General features: G+C 38.9%; 2 protein-coding genes across 2 annotated transcripts; both read right to left on the bottom strand.

Moving 5' to 3' along the window:
• Nucleotides 1-3282: 3282 nt before the first annotated feature.
• On the bottom strand, nt 3283-4224 carry LOC131900504 (olfactory receptor 5P4-like). The gene has a single exon (XM_059251733.1). It carries the CDS (start codon nt 4219-4221, stop codon nt 3283-3285), a length of 939 nt encoding a protein of 312 aa, XP_059107716.1. The 5' UTR covers nt 4222-4224.
• An 11178-nt stretch (nt 4225-15402) lies between these two features.
• Nucleotides 15403-16347, bottom strand: LOC131900495 (olfactory receptor 5P6). The gene has a single exon (XM_059251721.1). It carries the CDS (start codon nt 16345-16347, stop codon nt 15403-15405), a length of 945 nt encoding a protein of 314 aa, XP_059107704.1.
• Nucleotides 16348-21397: the final 5050 nt, after the last annotated feature.

The following is a 21397-nucleotide window of genomic DNA, read 5'->3' as shown; positions in this document are numbered from 1 at the left end:
TATTGTAAAAAGATGAAATGTTGTTGCAATTTCTTTCTGGGTTCTCAAAACCTGGAGCATGCTCATGAAGTGTCTGGTGGCTGACGGAAAGTCAACTGAATCTGGGCTCTTGTCTTTCCTACCATTTAGGAGCTGCTGAGAATGCCTTGGACAGGCTTCTGAGGTCCCAGCAAGCTGTCTTCACTTTGATAGCTTTCCTTCTTTGGTGCCAGGGACCTCTGCTGGCCACACACAGATTTGCAGTGTATGGACTGGACAGATTTTCCTACACTCCAGGTCATACAATCTGGGGTGGCTAATATCACAGCTAGCAATGTCTCCCACATGTTTTGGGGATTTATAAACTATCACAGCACTGGAATTTGAATATGTGGAGGACATGTTTTCATGCTTTCAAGACCTCCTCTGCATTAATTAGCCAATGCAGAAATTTAGCTGTGGGTATTTCAGCACATTGCTGAAACATCAGAGTTCCCAGGCTCTATAGCAATGAGAAACAGATGTTGCTCCACCTTCAGGCTACAGGCTTAGAGCTACTGAGCTCTATAGTGATTCTCAGTTGATGATATCTGCTGTAGGCTGTTTAGGCTAACTTTATTTATGTTTCTCCCTGACCTGTGCCTCCTGCCAAATGTACTTTTGGGCTTGTCGGTATCTAGGCTCTCCTGCTCTCCACCCTGGGGTTGTGGAATTCTAAATTGGCCTTCCCTCACCCTGGAGCTGTGAAATTCTAAACTGAGACTCTCAGATCTGTGGTTATTCCCTGTTCTCAGTCCCCACTTGTCCTCTACCCACTGAGTCACATGGGATGATGAGATGGGATTTCTCTATTGTATGGTAACCCTTCTAATGGAAGAATCACTGTCTTAGCAAAACTCATAACTGAATTTGAGGCTGGTGAGGGTAGTGGTCTTGTCTTGAGGTCTGGACCATCTGTTCTTTCCTTGAGATCCTTTATATAATGGTAGCAGAAATGATCACTGTTATTGAACTGTAGATGCAATCACTTTCTTTATTCAGTAAATACTAATTTACACTTACAATGTGTCAGTTCTTATTCCGAACATGTTAGATATTTCAGCTCATCTCTTTGTTACAATACCACAAAGGGGCTCTATTACTTCTATTACTAGTATTTTTTAACTTGCAAGTAAATCATATGTGGCCAAAAGGGAAAAGTAACCAATACCATAGGAATCCAGAATGGTGTCTTTTTATCCTATTTTACATTACTATAATTAATTTTTTTCAAGATTGAGTTTTGTTGTGTAGCTTTGGCCTTCCTGGAACTAGCTCTGTAAACTAGGGTGGCTTCAGCTTAGAACTCACAGAGATCCACTTGCTTCTGCCTCCCAAGTGTTGGGATTAAAGACCTGTGCCACCCTGCTTGGCTATAATTAATTTGTTAACAATGACCAGAGTCTGAATTGGTAAAGAATAGAATCTGTAAAAGCACAAATAAATAAACATAAATAAATGCTAGAAATGTGACAGATGGCATGAAAGGAAGGTGGAGGACCCTTGTAATAGATCTCGAGTTGCCTCTTTATTAGTTTAGAAATGCTTAAAAGTGAGAATTAGAACAAAGACATGGAAGACTGGGGGGTGTACTCAGGGGTAAAGTGCTAGTTCAGCATGTATAATGCCCTAGGTTTAATATATATATATATATATATATATATATATATATATATATATATAATTTTTTTCAACTTAATCAATCATGAAAATAGTATATGGTAGGTTTGAAATGTGATATTGGTAAATGAACACTTTAAAGTTCATTTTGAAACAAAGAGTAGAATCTAAGAGTATATTCTAGCAGTTGCCTTCTTCAGATTGTAGATGGGGGACTTCAACATGGGCTTCAACTATGTAGAAATGGACACTACTTAGTTGTGTTCAGTGTAGTAGATGGCCTTGATCATCATGTACATGAATGTGATGGTCCCATAGAGCAGAGGGACCAGAGTGAGCTGGAAGGTGCAGGTGGAGAAAGCCTTGGATGGCTCACATCTTCAGGATGGCAATGAGGACATAGATGAGGAGACAGCTACGACAAACACTGTGACAATAGTGATGGAGCCAGAAGATATGCAGGTGATCATCCCAACAAAAGATGTCTGAGCAGGAAAGTTTCAGCAATGAAGTAACTTCACAGAAAAAGTTACCCATCTAATTTTGTTTGTAGAGGACAGACCCAAAAATCAACTAGTAAAATTTCAAAGCTCACATATCCACCCAGATGGGGATCTAAGGGAGCTTAAATGAGATGATGAAGACTTTAGGACACATGTGGATTGAGGAGATCGGGGACAAGCAGATCGCAGCACATAGTGATCAGAGGCCATGGCAGCCAGAAGGTAGTGCAAACATTGCTTCAGCTGAATTCCACAAAAGCAATGCAGCTTCAAAATATAGAACTGTATCAAAGTCCCACAAAAAGCATTTTTAAAACCCATTTCAATAACTTATCAAGAAAGTAAAAAAAAAAAGAATTAAATCAGTTTACTTTATTCCCCTTGACATGTATGTACTACGCAGCTTCATTATTTAAACTATTATATCATTATTGAAGAAGACATACCAGGACCTCCAGATAAAGGAACATGGGGAACATTGTCATCAGTTGCCTGGCAATGGAGCACATGGTACTTCCAAGATGGTAATTTATAAAATAACATCGAACTAGAAAAAAGCTTCTAACCACAGATTCCCTAAATTATTTGTGGAGTGGAGAAAAAGTATAATAACCTCGACATGTTTACATTTAATTTGAGCCCTAGATTGTGTGACTCTAGATAGTGATAAATTACAGCTTATATTAACAACATATAGACATGTATATGGACATAAAATAAACCTAGTATGGATGGAGAGATAGCTTGGTCAGTATAGTATTTGCCTTACAAGTATCTGAGTTTGCTCACCAGAGCTTCTATAAAATTTAGATGGGATAGTGCATATTTGTAATTACAGTCCTGGGAGGCAGAGACAGAAGGACTCACTGGTCAACCAGCCTAGCCTACTTGACAAGTTCTAGGCCACTGAGAGACACCGTTTGAAAAATTCAAGGTAGATGATGTCTTGAGAAATGACAGTTGAGATTGTCCTCCGGCCTTGAGATATATATGTAAACCCATATGCACATTCACCCGCACACATATGTGCTTTTGTATACATAAACACAACACACAAGTGAGGCTAATAGACATTATATATTTATAATATATGTCCCCCAAATAGTTGATTAGTAATTTCTAGATTCATATTGAATTTTGTTCAAAATGAGGAATGTGTTTTTGCCATCAATTTCTTCATGGCCTCTTTTACCTCCTTGTTCCTCAGACTGTAGATCAAGGGATTCAACATGGGGATCACCACTGTGTAGAACACAGACACCACTTTAATTTGGTTGGGTGAATGGCTTGACTTTGGTATGACATAAACAAATGTAACTGTCCCATAAAACAAAGTGACTGCAGTGAGGTGAGAGGTGCAGGTGGAGAAGGCCTTGTGCCTGCCCTCAGTAGAGTGCATTCTGAGGATGGAGTGAAGGATGTAGAGGTATGAAACAATGATGATGAACAGGGTGATGACTATGATGGAGCCTGCTGAGATGGCAGGAGACATTTCAGCAATGTAAACATGGGTACAAGAGAGCTCTACCAGGGGTGGGAGGTCACAGAAGAAATGGTTGACTTTATTTGGTCCACAGAAAGTCAGGCTCAACAAACAGCTGGTGCATGATGAAGAATTCACACATCCACCCACATAGGAAATAACCAATAAGATGAAGCAGACTCTGGGAGCCATGAGAGTGGAGTAGAGCAGGGGTGAGCAGATGGCCACATAGCGATCATAGGCCATGGCAGCCAGCAGGAAGCACTCAGCAGTCCCAAAGACCACATCAGAACCAAGCTGGACTATGCAGCCAGCCATGGGGATGGTGGTTCTCTCTCTCAGGAAACCCACAATCATGACAGGTGTGACTGAGCTGGAGTACCCAATGTCCACAAAGGCCAAGTGGCTGAGGAAGAGGTACATGGGGGTGTGAAGCTGAGGGCTTCTTCTGATCAACAGGATTATGCTGACATTGCCCAGTACAGTGATGAGGTAGACCCCCAGGAACAATACAAAGAAGACTGAACAAAGGGTGGGGTTCTCAGTTAGCCCCAAAATAATGAACTCTGTTACCATTGTGTGGTTTCCAGTTTCCATCTTTTGTGAGCTGATTCCTATTGAAATAAAAGCCAGTGGCTATCAGAATACATTAAATGACCTCATGATTGGTACACTCCACTCCATATTTAGCCCATTAAAAATAAATGTAGATCTCAGTTTGGTGTCATGCTTATTCTCCCCCAAGTGTTCTGAAATCAAGTAACAACATGCATAATTTCAGAATACTAATTACCATTTATCTTAAGGCCACAGATACAAACTGAACAGTGCCTTAGATCAGAATGCAGGACTCACTCACAGATCAAGTCAGGAGTCTGAATGAATGCATAGAACACTGATGATCTGAGATCCCAAATAGTTGAGTGAATGTATGGAACACTGATGTTCTGAGATCTCAAATAGTTCAGTGAATGCATAGAACACTGATGTTCTGAGATCCCAAATAGTTCCGTGAATGCATAGAACACTGACGATCTGAGATCGCAAATAGTTGAAATGATGGACTCATGTTGGTGTTTACAGTATCTAATTCAACTCTATTTCTCAGTCCCTTGGGGCCCACCCTTCCCAGTCTTTTTGTAGTTATTTCGTACTGTGGACAGTGAATGCCAATCTGTTGTGAAAGTTAATGTGTAACGTGTGTGTGTTTTCAAAATTAAATTAGAATACCATGGACAACTCTCTCTTCATTTCCACGGTGGCACATTTCACATGTTACATCTACAATATAGTGGCACCTCTTACAAGTCTGGCTTCAAATGTGAGAACAGGGAATATATGGTAGGTACATGCAGTGGAAGTGAGACAGAGGTGTAGCAGGAATCTTAGAGAGTCTTATTAATAAAATCAAGCCTGAGGCCAGTTATTGGGGTGAATGCTGGAAGATCAGAGAAGCAGAACAAGCCATAGCTACCTCACCTCGCCAGTTCCTTAGCTGATCCTGTTTCCTCAGACTGGAAGCTTCTCAGTCCTCATCTAGAATGAATCTCAGCTGAACTGTGCTGCTCAAAGCCTAAAAGCTTAAACAGCCAAATGCTGCTAGTTCCTGGTCTTCACACTTTATATACCTTTCTGCTTTCTACCCAGAAGTGATTAAAGGCTCACTTCTTGGGATTAAAGGCGTGTGTCACCATGCCTGGCTGTATCCTTGAACACATGGACTTCTGCCTCTGGAATGCTAGGATTAAAGGCGTGTGCTACCACTGCCTATCCTCTATGTGGCTGTCCTGTTCTCTGACCCCAGATAAGTTTATTAGGGTGCACAATATTTGGGGGAACACAATACCACCACACAGAGCTATTCTGTGTTAGTTCACACTAAGTTCCCAAGGTTAATTTATTGGGACAGCTTAACATCATCTGGTTAATATGATTATAGATTATTATAAATGGAAATTTCACATAGAGATTAATCCTGAGAAAAGTATGACAAACAATATTATTTGAGGTCATTATTTGTACTGTTAGAACTGTGCAGAATGAACAAAAGAATGTATTCTGTAATGCTACGTTATGGTTTCTTATGAACTATGTTAGCAAAGTATTAGATGCTTATGTTAGCCACATGGGGGCATCAGATAGTTTCATATGAAAGGGATGTTAAGAAGTCAGTTAACTTAATAAAAATGAATGAGGAGTTTAATCAGGAGATTCAACAGACCAATAAAATGAACACAGACTATTATTAAAGGAAATTTTGTTAACAGGAAATATCCTAATATATTTCATGTGAATTCCTGGATTGCCAATTTAGGTAATTAAATATAAAATATAGTCAATGTCTATAATAATGAGGTAACTGTAAATTAAATCTCTAAGGTGATCTCAGTGCATGCTCCACTTTGGATTTTAAATTAGCACAGTCATTTTGGAAAAACAGTATGAGATTCCCATTGCACTAATGGTAGAATTTCCATATGATGCAATAACTATACTTCTGGGTATGTATCCACAGAAATTGTTATGCTGGAGCAGGATATGTTATGTTATATCTGTGCCTCTATGTTTCTCTTAACAGTACCCACTGTAGCCAAGATATGGAAGTAATTTAAGTATCCATTCATGGATGAATGCACTTCTATGAGTCTGATTTCCTACCACTTGGATTCAAGCAGTGCAGTGTTAACTAAAAGTACAAACAATAAAATGGCTCCTAATGACTTATTGCTGTATCTGGATCAGCACATCACTCGCCCTCATCAGAGAAGCTTCTTCTTGCAGTAGATGGCAATTAGCACAGAAATCACCTATGGGACAATATACAGAGAATAAGAGACTTCAGAGTTCTCAGCTTTAAATGGGACATCCATATCATGCTTCTTCCCTCAAAGTACATTGATCTATGCAGAAGAGGGCACAGAAAGATTATAAGAGCCAGAAGCAGTGGATGACTTCAAGGAAGCAGTGTTTTTCAGGTTCAAGGGGGCAGATGCACTTATGAACTTACAGCGATTGTGACAGCACTCATAAGACCTTAAGAGCTGAAGCCAGACAAAAACCCCACCATAGAGGAGGGTAGGCGCAAAGTTCCACTACTAGCTGAGCAGCTATTGGAATTTGATTACTTCTGGGAGAAGGGAAGTCAGTTTTCTTCAATGGAGTGACACCTAGTATATTGATCACACTCCAAGACAGGCATCACACCCAGAAGTAAATGGCCAACACAAACTGGAGTGAATTGGTTTAAGAAAAAGAATAAAGAGAGAGGGAGGAAGCAGAGTCAGAGAGGCAGACACACACAGGGGGGACAGAGAAAGACAGGAAGAGAGGCAGACACACACACACAGAGACAAAGGGGGGGAGAGACAGAAAGACAGACAGACACACCAGAGAGACAAGTAGACAGATACATACACACACACACACACACACACACACACACACACAAACAGATACACACACACACACACACACAGATACACAGACACATACACACACACAAACAGATACACACACATACACACAAACAGATACACACGCAGAGAGAGAGAGAGAGAGAGAGAGAGAGAGAGAGAGAGAGAGAGAGAGAGAGAGAGAGAGAGAGAGAGAATTGGTTGAGTAGGGAGTGGGAATCTGGGAAAAGTTGGAGGGGAAATGAATATGATAAAAATACATTGTATAAAATTCTCAAAGAATAAATAAAACATTATTTAATAAAAGAAGTAGAGGTGATGTTCTGGCCTGAGATTGACTAGTTCAGAAGAAGCCTTGAGGCCTGCACTTGGCTCATTTATGTATCAATATAAAAGAAACATTGAATGTTACCTGCTGGTCAAATATTACAAGAACAGCTTCCAGGAATCATTTTCCTATAGCAGGGCTTTCTTATGTAGAACTTGGGACCATTTGTGATGTAAGACCATAAGTACCTCACCACTAGACACACTCATCTTCGTTAGCATACCATTGAAAACCCAGTGGGAGAAAATCCAATGAGACTAGAAAACTGGTTGTGTCTGTGTTTTCATATACATTGTGCTGTCTGTGAGATTCCATAAAATCCCAAGGGCTTCATTCTCTTCATTATTAACAGACAGTATTACAACTGCAAAGATCCCATTGGTTTTGTAACTTGATTTGGATAATTGTAATTAGCATGGGCTAGGCTGTGGTCATTGGTGACATCTCAGAGAAGCAGGTGCTTGGAACTACTGTCCTGAGCATCACTGTGTGGTTTGTGGTTATGCCTTCAAGTGCTCCATGTAGAGATGTGATATTTGTCTCTCTGTGAAAGTGATCTGTGTTTTAATGCAGTATTAACATTTTCATACTTATGTTTTCACTCCAAACACTAGGCTCCTTGTTAGACAACAATGCAGTTATTAAAGACACTTCTTTCCAAAGCCAACGTTATGTCTAAGCTAATGCTCCCTTTTAGATGAACCAAAAGTCCCTTCCTTGTTCCCAAGTTCCATGTGATGTTCAACATGTGATGTTATTTTTGCATTGTTCTGAAAAATTTTAATTATAAATGTTTTTGAGATAATTCCGTAAATATGTTAATTTCCTTCATGTTTTAAAGTGATTCATTTAGTTTCTTTTTTTTTTTTTTTTTTTTTTTTGGTTTTTCGAGACAGGGTTTCTCTGTGTAGCTTTGCACCTTTCCTGGAACTCACTTGGTAGCCCAGGCTGGCCTCGAACTCACAGAGATCCGCCAGCCTCTGCCTCCCGAGTGCTGGGATTAAAGGTGTGCGCCACCACCGCCCGGCTCATATAGTTTCTTAATAGCTCTTTATTCAGCACTACTATTCTTAATGCTTTATTGTATCACTCTTTCTTTTAAATGTAGACCAAGAAATGGAAATATAGGTCAAAATGCTTCACAGCATATCTCTTTAAGCAAAGCGAACATTATTTGATATAAAATATATGTTAAGTTATTAGACACAAATTCTTTTTATCTGATCCCCTAATTTTTTACTTTCTATAGTTAGTATACAAAGTAATGGGTTTCATTATGTGTTTTCACACATATGCATCATGAATCATTATATGTTGCTCAAATTCATCCTTCACCTCTACTGTCCTCCCCCACATCCCTTTGTCTTCTCTCTTTCGTGGTTTCTCCTCCCCCAATAATGCCTTCCTCTGCTTTCATGTCATACGTCGTATTCCATGACCTTTCCCCTCTTCCTTCCTTCCTTTCTTTCTTTCTTTCTTTTTTCTTTCTTCCATTCATTCATTTATGTATTCAGTATTACTCTTCTAGGTGCCCTTCATAATTCTGGACTTTATTTTGACAGTAGAGATAGAAAAGTAAACACAGTAACATCTGAAGGAACTTAAGAGTAAATATATAACATCTCTTTTTCAGTATATAAGGGCTTGAGTCGTTTAAGATGCTCATATAACCAGTGTTCATTTTATGTGTGCTAAGATAGAGTAACATCTGGGCTGAGACTTCTCATTGACAGAGTTTTGTTTACATTTTTGACACACAAGCATAAATTGATTGATTTCAAACAGATCACAGAAGGCAGTCAAATCTAGCAAAATCTTAACACCGTGAGTCTTAGAATTCTCAAACAATACAATTGGCACACCTCTGTCCGTGTTCTTTCTATAAGATGATTTTCATTTTTCAGTTTTTCTCAGAATGGAGAGTTTGGTAAAGCTCACTAGTATATGAAAAAAAGAGTGAGATTAATTTCTTTGTTTTTTAAACATATTTTTTATTGGTCCTTTGGGAATTTCACATCATGCACCCCAATCCCACTCATTTCCCAGTCCCTCCATATTTGCCCCTCACCCCTTATAGCATCTACCCAGAAGAAAATTTAAAAAAATATTAATTAAAAACAAAAACAAACAAACAAATAACCCATTTTGCTACACCATCTTTCGCACATCTCCACTACCTCTTCATTCATCTTAGTGCCATTGGGTTCTGCAGTGTGTCATGTAGTATACCCTTTTGTCCACTCAGCTGTACTTGGAAATGTTCATTGCAATGAGTTGGTGGTCTGGTTCAAGGCCTCTAGCTTCTGGTACACTATCAATACTGGACCCTCATGATACTCCTCTTGGAGATCCTGCTGTTATGGAGTCATGGAGATCCTTTGGCTATGGTTCCTCAGGACCAGTTCCTTCACAGACGCTGGCAGGGCATAGATGGGGTAGATGTTGTGGTGGGCCAACTCAGAGCCCTGGATGTGGGTCTGGGTGACAGCTGATTTGGTCAGTTTGGGACACTGGGACTACCCCTCTCAGGTGAGGGGTGGAGCCAGATCTTCTATGCCCATGCCTGGGACCAGTTTTAACATATTTGTGGTGAGGGGTGGGACCAGCTCCCTGGAGAGGTGGGGCCAGCTCTTCTGCTGCAGTGGCCACCAAAGGCCAGCAGCAGCTCCCCCAAGGCCAGCAAAGGGTATTTCTGGCTTAGCACAGCCCTTGAAATTTAACTCTCCTGGTTCCTATGGACCCCTGTGGTAACATGAGTCTTGGAGATCAACACAGACCCCAGCTGTATTGACAGGACCTCGGACCCAGACATGGCCCTCAGCAGCATCTCAGGCCTGGATGTCACTGTAACAGGCTTTCTTTTGGGCTGACAACCCGCTCCCAAATCATAACTTTGTATTAGTTATGAATTCTTGGCCTTATCTTATGCTTGTCCCACTAGCCCTTATAACTTAAATTAATTTGTTTCTCTTCATCTATATTTTGCCTCAGTGCTTTTTACCTTTCTTTCTTTCTTTCTTTCTTTCTTTCTTTCTTTCTTTCTTTCTTTCTTTCTTTCTTTCTGCATATCTTTTTGTATTTTGTTTTTTGAGTCAGGGTTTTTCTGAGTAGCTTTGTGCCTTTCCTGGATCTCGCTCTGTAGACCAGGCTGGCCTTGAACTCACAAAGATCCGCCTGCCTCTGCCTCCCGAGTGCTGGGATTAAAGGCATGCGCCACCACCACCCAGCTCTTTCTGTATATCTTACTTTCCTTCTGTCTCCATGGCTGGCTGGCTGCTCGTTGCCTGGCTGCTGGCCCTAGGCGTCTCCCTTTCCTTCTCCCTCATTCTCTTCTCTCTCATTTTCTCTTGAGCCTAGATATCTCCTCCCACTTATTCTCTCTTCCTGCCAGCCCTGCCTATCCTTCTACTGTCTAGATATTGGCCAGTCAGCTTCTTATTAGACCAATCAGATGCCTTAGGCAGGCAAGGTGAAACTAATATAACTCGTCTTTAAACAAATACAACATAAATAAATGTAACACACCTTTACACAGTTAAAGTAATATTCCATAGCATAAACAAATGTAACACATCTTTACAGAGTTAAATATTCCACAACATATCACCAAAGCCTCATTGGCAGTGCAGATCATCCAGATCAGTATGGCCCTGGCAGGAGCATGGCCCTTAGACACCAGCATGGCCATGGGTGGTGGCCCAGACTCAGACCCCAGTCATCCATGTGACGTTTGGTGACAACATGGGCCATGGATGGCAACACAGACCTGGACTTCAGTAGAACTACCTACCCAGACATGGCCCTCAGCAGCAGCCAGGCTATGATGTCAGCATGGCCCCAGGTAGCAGCAGAGCCACTCAGATGAGTATGGCACAGCTGCAGCATGGCTCGTGGACACTAACATGGCCTCAGGTGGCAGGCCAGACCCCAGGCATCTGCATAGCCTTTGATGGTAATAGGAGTAACAGACATCAACACAGAACCTGGCTGCAGTAGGGCCATGGACCCAGACATGGCCCTCAGCTGCATTGTGGGCCCAGAAGTCACCATAGCACTGGGTGGCAGTGCAGGCCACTCAAATCAGTAAGGCCCCTGCAGTGGCACAGCTCTTGGACACCAACATGGCCATAGGTGGCAGCCCGGACTCCAGGCACCTATGTGATCTTTGGTGGGAACATGGGCCACAGATGTTAGCACAGATCCTGGCTGAGGTAGGAGCACAGGCCCAGGCATGGCCCTTAGCAGCAGAGTGACAAGGAAATCCTCATAGAGAAAGTGTTATTTGAGTCAAAAACTGAGAGGAATCTGTTGGTGTGGAAAATGGGGAAAATTTGCTAGATAGGAAATGGAAAACTTTATCCTGATAATTTTAAGAAATAACGTGTGTCTATTGGAAAGACATTACTGGACTGTTAAGCAAGCATTTACTTAACTATAATTATGGAAACAATATCCAACCATAGCTACACTTCAATTTCAGGCAGTGTAAAAGGTGTTCCCTCTTAGTCACAGCATAGCACAGCCATCCTATATTACCTGAACTCCAACTGTGTGATTACTTCTATAACACTTTTAAGGATGATCATGCAGATTTAATGGGGGTGTAAGTTACTACAGCCAATTTGGAAAGTGGTATGGAGGTTTCTCAAATAAAACAAATAGAATTACTATAAGATTTACCAATTCTACTCTTGAGCATACATTCCCACAAAACTGAAGTTGCTATTTTGAAGAGATATCTGTGTTTCCATGTTCATTTCAGTGTTGCTCCTAATAACCATGATGGTAGAACAATCTAAGTGTCCACCGGGGAGACAACAGAAGAGTGTGTGAAAACTTTCAGAAGTCCCATTCATACTGTAAATCATATCATTTTCTTCTCTTTACACATGGATAGTTATCCATTGTATTCACCTCCCACATTATCTTCTGTTGTCTCACTGATGGACACTTAGGTTGGCTATTATGAACAATGCTGAAATTAACATGGGAACACAGATATCTCTTTAAAATAGCAACTTCAACACAACGTCAGCTTGTGATACCACAGCTCCAACTTGCCATCATAATTTGGCTGTGCCGTCACACCACTCTACCATGACATTGTAGTGCTCTAATGGGATACCACAATGGCACATTTTGCCTTCATAGCTTTTTTTCTTCAAAAAGATTGATTTTATTGTTATTTATATGTGTGTTTCTGTGCCCATGTACATGTCTGCTGGTGCACACAGAAGCCAGAAGACAGATTTGCTATCCCAGATCTGGAGTTACAGGTGGTTGTGAGATGCACAACATTGGTGCTAGGAGCAGAACTACAGTCCTTTGCAAGAGATGTAGGCAAGCTTAGCTGCTAAACCATCTTTTTAGTCCCATCTTCACAATTCTGCATGTGATACCATGTGATATGATAATGACAATAGAATCTTGCCTTACAACATCACAGCTCCACTGTGACATCATAATGTTACATTGTGACATTAAAATGATCAATTTTACATAACAACTATCAATAGTGATATATTGTGGCCTTGTAAGTTCATTGTGAAATGAAATGCTCCACTCTGGCATCACAATGTTCCACTGTGCCATTGTAATGCTCCCTGAGATGCCACAATCCTTTACTGTGCTGTGACAATGTCCTATTTTCATATCAAAGTTGTGCCGCTGCAAAGATGTACTGTGGTTTTGCGCCCCCCTCTTGCCATTTCATTGTTATACCACCCTATGATAATGCTGTATGAGATACTATAATGTTCATTGTGCTATGAAAATATTCTATTTTTATATAACAAATCTCAATTATGACATCTCTGTGGTGCACTATGACTTCTCACGTACATTATGACATCTCCTTGCTCCATAAATGGCGAAGAAACAGCTAAAAACAATTCAGCATCAGGGAAATGCAGATTTAATCTACTTTGAAAGTCTATCTTATCCTGGTCTACTGGGTTACTATCTAGAAGAGAAATGAAAACAAATACTGGCTAGGATACAGAGAAAGGGGACACATTATTCACTGTTTGTGGGAGGGCAACTGGTGTAGCCATTACAGAAATCAGCACGGACCTTTCTCAAAAAGCTAAAACCAGAACTGCCATACTACCTAACTATAACAGCTAGCATATACCACAAGGACTCTGTGTCCTATGACAGAGATGCATACACATCTATGTTTATTGCTATTTTATTCACTATACTTAGGAAATAGAATAGGCCCAGATATCCATCAATAGATCAGTGGATATGAAAATGTGATACACACACACACACACACATACACACACAAACACACATACAAACACACACACACACACACACACACACACACACACACACACACACACACACTGGAATTTTGTAGGGTGAAATGTGATCAAAATACATTGCTATAAAAAGAACTTAAGTTAAAAACAGTAAAAGGTTTGCAGGAAAATAAAAGAATTTGGAAAATACATTGAGTTAGATAAACTAGAATAAAACATAAGGAATATGTTTTTGATATTGGCTCTGGGAATGGCTTTTTTTCTGCTTTGACACCAAAAACTCAAATAACAAATCAAATATAAACATTAAACTAAAAATCTTTTACACATCAAAGAAAACAACACAGAAAAAGGAAATGCAGTGTGAAGATTCGGAGAAAATATTTGGTAACTGATATATGATTACACTTAACATCTGAATAGGTAAGGAAATAACGGAATTCCATAGCAAGAAAATTAATAATTTGATTTGAAATCTGCAGAGAACTGAACAGACATTTCTCTATGGAAGACATACAAATGGCAATGAGAGTTCAGAAAATGTTAATCAGTGTCCAAAGTCATGAGGAACAGTGAAGCCAATCACAAGCTATTGTTAAAGCCTGCAGTGGAATTCCTAAGGGGAAGGGGCTGTGAACACTGAGGCTCTCTGGGACTCATTATCATCTGCCTCCCCCTGCCCCACTGCCTGGAAACTCTTCCTCACGCCCAGGAGCTGCTTCAGACTGCAGCACTCAGTGAGAACATGCTCTTGTTCACTTTCTCATACTTTCTTCTTCTGCCCAAATAGCCTTTGGAAATGGGAGCTGGAATTTGATCAATGGTGCTGTTTTGTAGTTCTTTTGTAGTGTGAAAGTGGACATTGATTTTGACACACCAAAGGAGTGACAAACGATGACAAGTGTTGGTGAGAGAGGGCAGGGAAAACAAAGCCCCTGTACACTGTTCTATACACATAATAGACACTGTCATTATGTGAACTGTACGGAAGTTTTACAAAGCAAAAGTAGAACATTCAAGTGTCCTAGAAATGTGACATAGTAATTCCTTTTATGGGTATACATCCAAATAAAATTAAGTTAGCCACTCATGAGGTTATCTCATTTACCACATCAATTTTATTCAAGACAGTTAAGACATAGAAACAACTTAAGTAACTGTCAGTGATGAATGTGTAAAAAAATTAGAGCATAAACACACACACACACAGACACACATACACACTAGCTTTTTCAGCCTCAATAGAGTTTCTTTTCACCTGCAGCAATATGGATATAATTTGAGTTGTTTGTGCTACTGAAAATAATCCATATGCAGAAAGAAAAACATTTCAGAATCTCAGTTACATGTGAAATTTTTTAAAGTTCAAACTCAAAGAAAGATCACACTGTTGGTCATCAGGCAGGAGATGTAGACAATGGGATACACAGGCCAAAGAGGACAAAGCTCTAACTATATAAAATGAATGTTTGGCCACCTATTAAAAGATAGTCAATCATATTTTATTGTATGTTATAAATTTGCTTGAAGAGTAGGTTGCAAATATTTCTAACACAAAAAGAAGTGAGATGATGGATGTGTTAATTTCTGTGACTTGACATTTCTTTGGTGAAGAGAAAAGCACACTGCGGGCAGAGTTACTTCATGTGAAGTAGTCTTGAGGCAGTGAAGAATGTCGGCATACTTAAGGCTTCAAAAGAAAAAAGATTTAATCTTAGAGTTTGTGTGTATTGTTATAATAAAACATCCCAAAGAAAAACAGATGTCTCTAAGAAAATATTTTCCTGCCTATCTGTCTCTTCAGAGCACCCTTAATCTCGTTATTCCTGAGGCTGTAGATAAGGGGGTTCAACATGGGGATCACCACCATGTAGAACACAGACACCACCTTGTTTTGATCTGTGGAGTAGCTGGACTTGGGCATCACATAGATGAATGTGATGGTCCCATAGAAGAGAGTGACTGCAGTGAGATGGGAGGTGCAGGTGGAGAAGGCCTTGTGGCGGCCCTCAGTGGAGCGCATCTTCAGGATGGTGATGAGGATGTAGATGTAGGAAATAGCTATAACAAACACTGTCACCACTATGATGGATCCAGCTGTGAATGAGGGAACAACTGCAGAGACACTGACATCAGAACAGGACAGTTCTACTAATGGAGCAAAATCACAGAAAAAGTGATTGACTCCATTGGATCCACAGAAGACTAGTGAATAGAAACATGCAGTAAAAGACCAAGTGTTAAGAAAACCACCTATGTAAGCAACTAGAAGCAACTGGACACAGACTTGTGTCGACATTTTCGTTGAATAAAGCAGTGGGTTGCAGATTGCCATGAAGCGATCATAAGCCATGGCAGCCAGAATGAAGCACTCAGACGATCCAAAGAAGACAACTGAACCAAGCTGGATGGCACATCCAAAGTAAGAGATGGTATTTCTCTCCACCAGGAAGTTGACAAGCATATTGGGTGTGACAGAAGATGAGTAGCCTATGTCAGCAAAAGCCAAGTGGCTGAGAAAAAAGTACATGGGGTGATGGAGCTGGGAAGAGACTCTGATGAGGAGGATGGTGCTGAGGTTCCCAGACACAGTCACCAGGTAAATGCACAGGATGATGATGAAGAGGACGACTCTAAAGACCGGGTCATCTGTTAAGCCCAATAAAATGAACTCTGTCACTGCAGTGTGGTTCCCGTCCTCCAGGAAAGCCATGGGTCAATGTAGCTGCTGCCAAATCAAGGCTGTGATGGAGATATTACAGGAAGGGATTTATAAATATATCATTCTCATTAGTTCATAGATGGAAGTTTTATAAACAAATACATTATTAAAACTGAAACTTAGAATTTCATTTTGTACTAAGAATTGTGTCCCAATGTTTATATGTTTATGTGTAATGAATCTCTATAGTTTAAAAACTTTAACTGAAACAACACGAAACATGCTTCAAGCACTGTGGATTTTCATAAATATGCTTTTAAAAATGCAAGGATTAAAAAATGAAGCTTTTGAGCATATTTAATTGTCTTGGTATAGCAAAAAATGTGTGTGTCTAGGATGAGACACTGGAGCCTGAGTAGCAGCTAACATTTATGCCATGCTTACTAGATGATGGGCACAGAATTACCGTTTTACATCTGAGTCTATTCAAATATCCATGAAATTATTTAAGTACTTTTGTTATTACCAACTTATTGATGAGGAAACTAAGTGGGAAAATGTCCACTAAGTTACCTAAGATTGTCTATGTAGTAATGAAATCAGAATATGAATCTCCAGGGTGAATTTAGTTTATTCTTTTTGTTGTAACTATTCCTCAAGTGAAATTAATTAGTAGTTACAATGGAGTTGGATATCTTGTAAACAGAAAGAAAATAGATTAGATTTTCAGTTTTAATGGCCAATGTATAAAAAGGTCCCTACTTATTTACATAGTTTCCAATGTCTGTCAAGACATTTAAGAAAATCAACAAAATTGTTCAATCTTATCGAAAGGACAATGAAGAAACAGAAAGAAATTTGAAATTAAATCTTTTTATAAAGTTACCATTCTAAATAATAACAATTAAGTTATTATTTTATTTGCCCATTTGAAATATCAATCTAATCATTATGCAAAATCACAGGAATATTTAGAACAGGATTGTTGATGTTTATCTGCATAGAATCTTTTCCTAACATAACGATATTCTCTAATTGCAGCATGTTGACTTAAAATAATATGAGTTTCAGCATAGTGTGCTAGTGAATACGTTTTGGTACTAGACAATTAAAAAGTGGACTAAGGTTCATGTAGCTGGGGGTCAGGTTGACTCACGTCCCAAGATTTTTGCCTTTATATCTTAGTCATTATCCAAACTGTCTAGTGTTTACAATGTTAGGGGGATTCAATAATACACAAAGTAGGTCTTTCCAGAAGATATTTTGGTATAGGACTGTCATATCATTTCAAAGACCAATTTTTTAACATTATGTTTGAGTGCTAAGTTTAGATGTGGTTAAACCTGTGTAGAATACTGGAAGTATAGTTGTATAAATGAGGACTATTGGTAAACTGAATTATGCCTATTTAGCTACAATAATTTAATTTAATTCTAGTTAATTTCAAGAAAAACTTAATTTAACTCATTCAAAGATGCTGATTGCTTGATTATGTCTACTCTATTTCTAAATGACAGCTTGTGGACACAATTTTGAAGAGTACATATACATGTTGACAAACAGCAAAGTAAAATCCATAAGCCAGATTTATTCGTAAAAGCCTAAATCTCACCTCATAAAAATGAGAATCAGTTCAGATTGCAGACAGAAACCCGAAGTTATGATTACACATGTCTAAGCTGTCTTTTATTGTTGTTTTCATTAGAAGATCTCTCTGATGAGTTTAGAGAGTCAAATGTGACTTAGAACACACCAGGGATTATTATCACATTCTCTAGTGACTATTGACTGGTTTGTTTCACACAAATACAAGTAATCTTCAAGGATCCCATCAATTCTCATTCTTGTTTTTATGTAAGTACAAGTGCACTTTCGTTTGTTAATTATAAGAAATATAATAAATTATCTGACACACTAATAGTTTTATGTGTATATTAGTATTTCAGATTAATGAGTACTCAGCTGCATATACAAAAGGATAACATTGGCTCTCTTTCATTTGCTATTTTTAACTTTTAAAAATAATTATTTTTATTAATTTTTTGAGAATTTTATATATTTTGATCATATTCACCCCAACTCCTCCCATATCAAAACCTTCCTCCTTTTTTATTTTATTAAGAAATTTTCTATTCTTTTTACATACCAACCACATATCCCCCCCTTCCCTCTTCCCATCCCCCAGCCTTACCCTCAACCCATCTCCCATTCCCACCTCCTCCGAGTCAAGGTCTCCCATGGGGAGTCAGCAGAGCCTGGTACATTCAGATGAGGCAGGTCCAAGCCCCTCCCCCCCCGCACCAAGGCTGCACAAGGCAACACCCCCCTCCTATACACCCATTTTTAAAAAAACCCTTCAAGCCATTTATGTTTCCCATAAAATTGTGCACGTGTGGGCATCTGTGTATAGGATCACACTCTTAAAGAAAAATTGGCTCTCCTCTCAGCAGCTAACAATTTCCAATAGACTTCAGCAAGAGGTAGGAATCCACACCAGTCTTCCCTGTCCATGCTGGGATTTTGTCTGGCTTGAGCTTGCACAGGTCACTGTGGATTTACATGTACAATACAGAATCTGAACTACTACTGTCACCAGGATTTAAATGACCCAGAAATGACCTGAAGTTCCAACATTGCTTCTGTTCTCCCCACTCCAGCTTTTAGGCCCAGATCTTTAAAACTGACCACACCTATCATCATCAGCCATTACTTAGAAGCTAACTGACTGTTTAGGTACTCGCCAGGGACAAGCCCACTTGATTTTGGTCCCTAAATTCCTTTAGACTGTATACACTTCACTCCATTTCTTCATTGTAATCACTGTCTTAATTGATTTTCCTATGTTTGGGATGCCTTTGTACATGACAGTTAATTAATAAATCACTTTAAATTTACTCATTTTATTTCCACCAACTAATTCCATGTAGTTGAATGTCTCATATAAGGAACACAAACAATGGTCTGGCAACCTATCAACTACAAATTTTGTTGCTCTTTGCATAATTGTTAATGTATCTTATTTTACATTTTATATATCATAGTCACCTAGAAATCAATCCATTTCTTTTTGATTTTCCAGTTAAATGGAATGTAAAGGTTTTTTTTTTTTTTTTTTTTTTTTGGAGACAGGGTTTCTCTGTGTAGCTTTGGTGCCTGTCCTGGATCTCACTCTGTAGACCAGGCTGGCCTTGAACTCACAGAGATCCACCTGTCTCTGCCTCCTGAGTGCTGGCATTAAAAGGAATGTAAGTTTTTAAGGTTCTTCCTTCTAGTTTCTGAATTTCATTGCTATCCATTATAATGTCTCTCTTTTCTTCTCTAATTTTATTAAGTTGGATTTTCTCACCCTATTTTGGTTACTTTGATAAAATTTGTCTATCTTGTTTATCCTTTTGAAGAACTAATTCTTTGTTTCATTAGTTCTTTTTATTGCTTTTTAATTTCCATTTCATTAATTCCTTACTTGATCTCGTTTATCTTCCATATACTAATTTTGGTTTGGCTTGTTCTTGTTTTACCAAGGCTTTAATATGCACCATCAAATTATTTGAGATAATGCTATTATTTTTTCTTATTTTATAAAGTAGAAAATGAAGAAATATTCCCAAATTCTTTTTATGGAGCCAATATTATCCTGTTACCCAACTCAAGTAAAGACCTAACAAAAAGAGAAAATTATGGGCCAGTATCTCTGATGAACACAGACACAAAATTCTCAAAAAAAAAAACCCACTTGCAAATCAAACTCAAGAACATATTAAAAAGATTATCCACCTTGATCAAGTCAATTTCATCATTGATGTGTAGGGATGTTTCAACATATGTAAATCAATAAATGTAGCTTTTTGCATAAATAAGCTAAAGGATAGAAACCACACATTAGATGTAGAATAAGCCTTTGATAAACTCCAACTTCTTTTCCCATTCTGTAGACTGCTGTTTTTTCTTATTGACTGTGTCCTTGGCTTTACAAAAGTTTCTCACTTTCAGGAGGTCCCATTTATTTATTAATTGTTGATCTCAGTGTCTGTGCTACTGGTGTTATACTTAGGAAGTGGTCTCCTGTGGCAATGCGTTCAAGACTACTTCCTACTTTCTATCAAGTTCAGTGTAACTGGATTTATGTTGAGGTCTTTGATCCACTTGGACTTGGAGGGAGAAGGTGGGATCTGTGGGTGGTGTGTAGAGTGAGTAGAAAATTTCTTAATAAAGAAAAATGGAAAAATAAAATAAAATGTAGAAAAAAACCCCTCCAACTTCTTTTCATAATAAAAGTACCAGAGTGTTGTTCAAATCTTAGATGGTCTTATAATTAAAAAACCCAGAGCCAGATATCAGGGCGAAAGCTGAAAGATGAGAGAAGCAGAACAGCCAGCCACTAGCTCTTACCGCTACGAAATCCTCAGTCAAGAATGAGTTCCTGTTTCCTCACGCCTTATATATCTTTCTCTGCCTAGGTGTCATTTCCTGGGATTAAAGGCATGTGTGCTTCCCAGTACTGGGCTTAAGGGTGTGTGCCACCACTGCCTGGCTCTATTTCCAGTGTGACCTTGAACGCACAGAGATCCAGACTGAACTCTGCCTCCCAAATGATAGGATTAAGGGTGTGTGCCACCACTGTCTGGCCTCTGTCTAATCTAGTGGCTGGCTCTATCCTTTGATCCTCAGGCAAGATTTATTAGGGTACACGATATATCACCACATTTTGCCTTTTTATCTAAAATTATAAAAGACGGTTATAACTAATCCCCTTTTAATGTAAAGTAATAAAAGAAGGTTATAACTAATATAAGAAAAACTATATACAATAAGTACAACAAGTATATACAATATATAGTCAAGAATTACATTAACAATTTCTAGTCTGTTAACATTTGACAAATTCAGAGAAAATACTCCATTATCTATCCTATTTTTGTGAGTCCCAAGTGTTGTACCTAATTCATGTTTATCCTAACTTGTATTACTAACTAAAAATATCTTTTGATGTCTTTCAAACTTATATACTTTACACCTCTTTAGTGAGTTTATTTTCTGAATTTTAACAAGGAAAACCATAGCTAAAGCCATCTAATCTTCAACTCCATTAGAGACCTGAGAA

This window comes from Peromyscus eremicus, chromosome 1, assembly GCF_949786415.1.
Source record: "Peromyscus eremicus chromosome 1, PerEre_H2_v1, whole genome shotgun sequence".
NCBI classification, from domain to species: domain Eukaryota; kingdom Metazoa; phylum Chordata; class Mammalia; order Rodentia; family Cricetidae; genus Peromyscus; species Peromyscus eremicus.
This window is presented reverse-complemented; position numbering and strand designations above follow the sequence as displayed.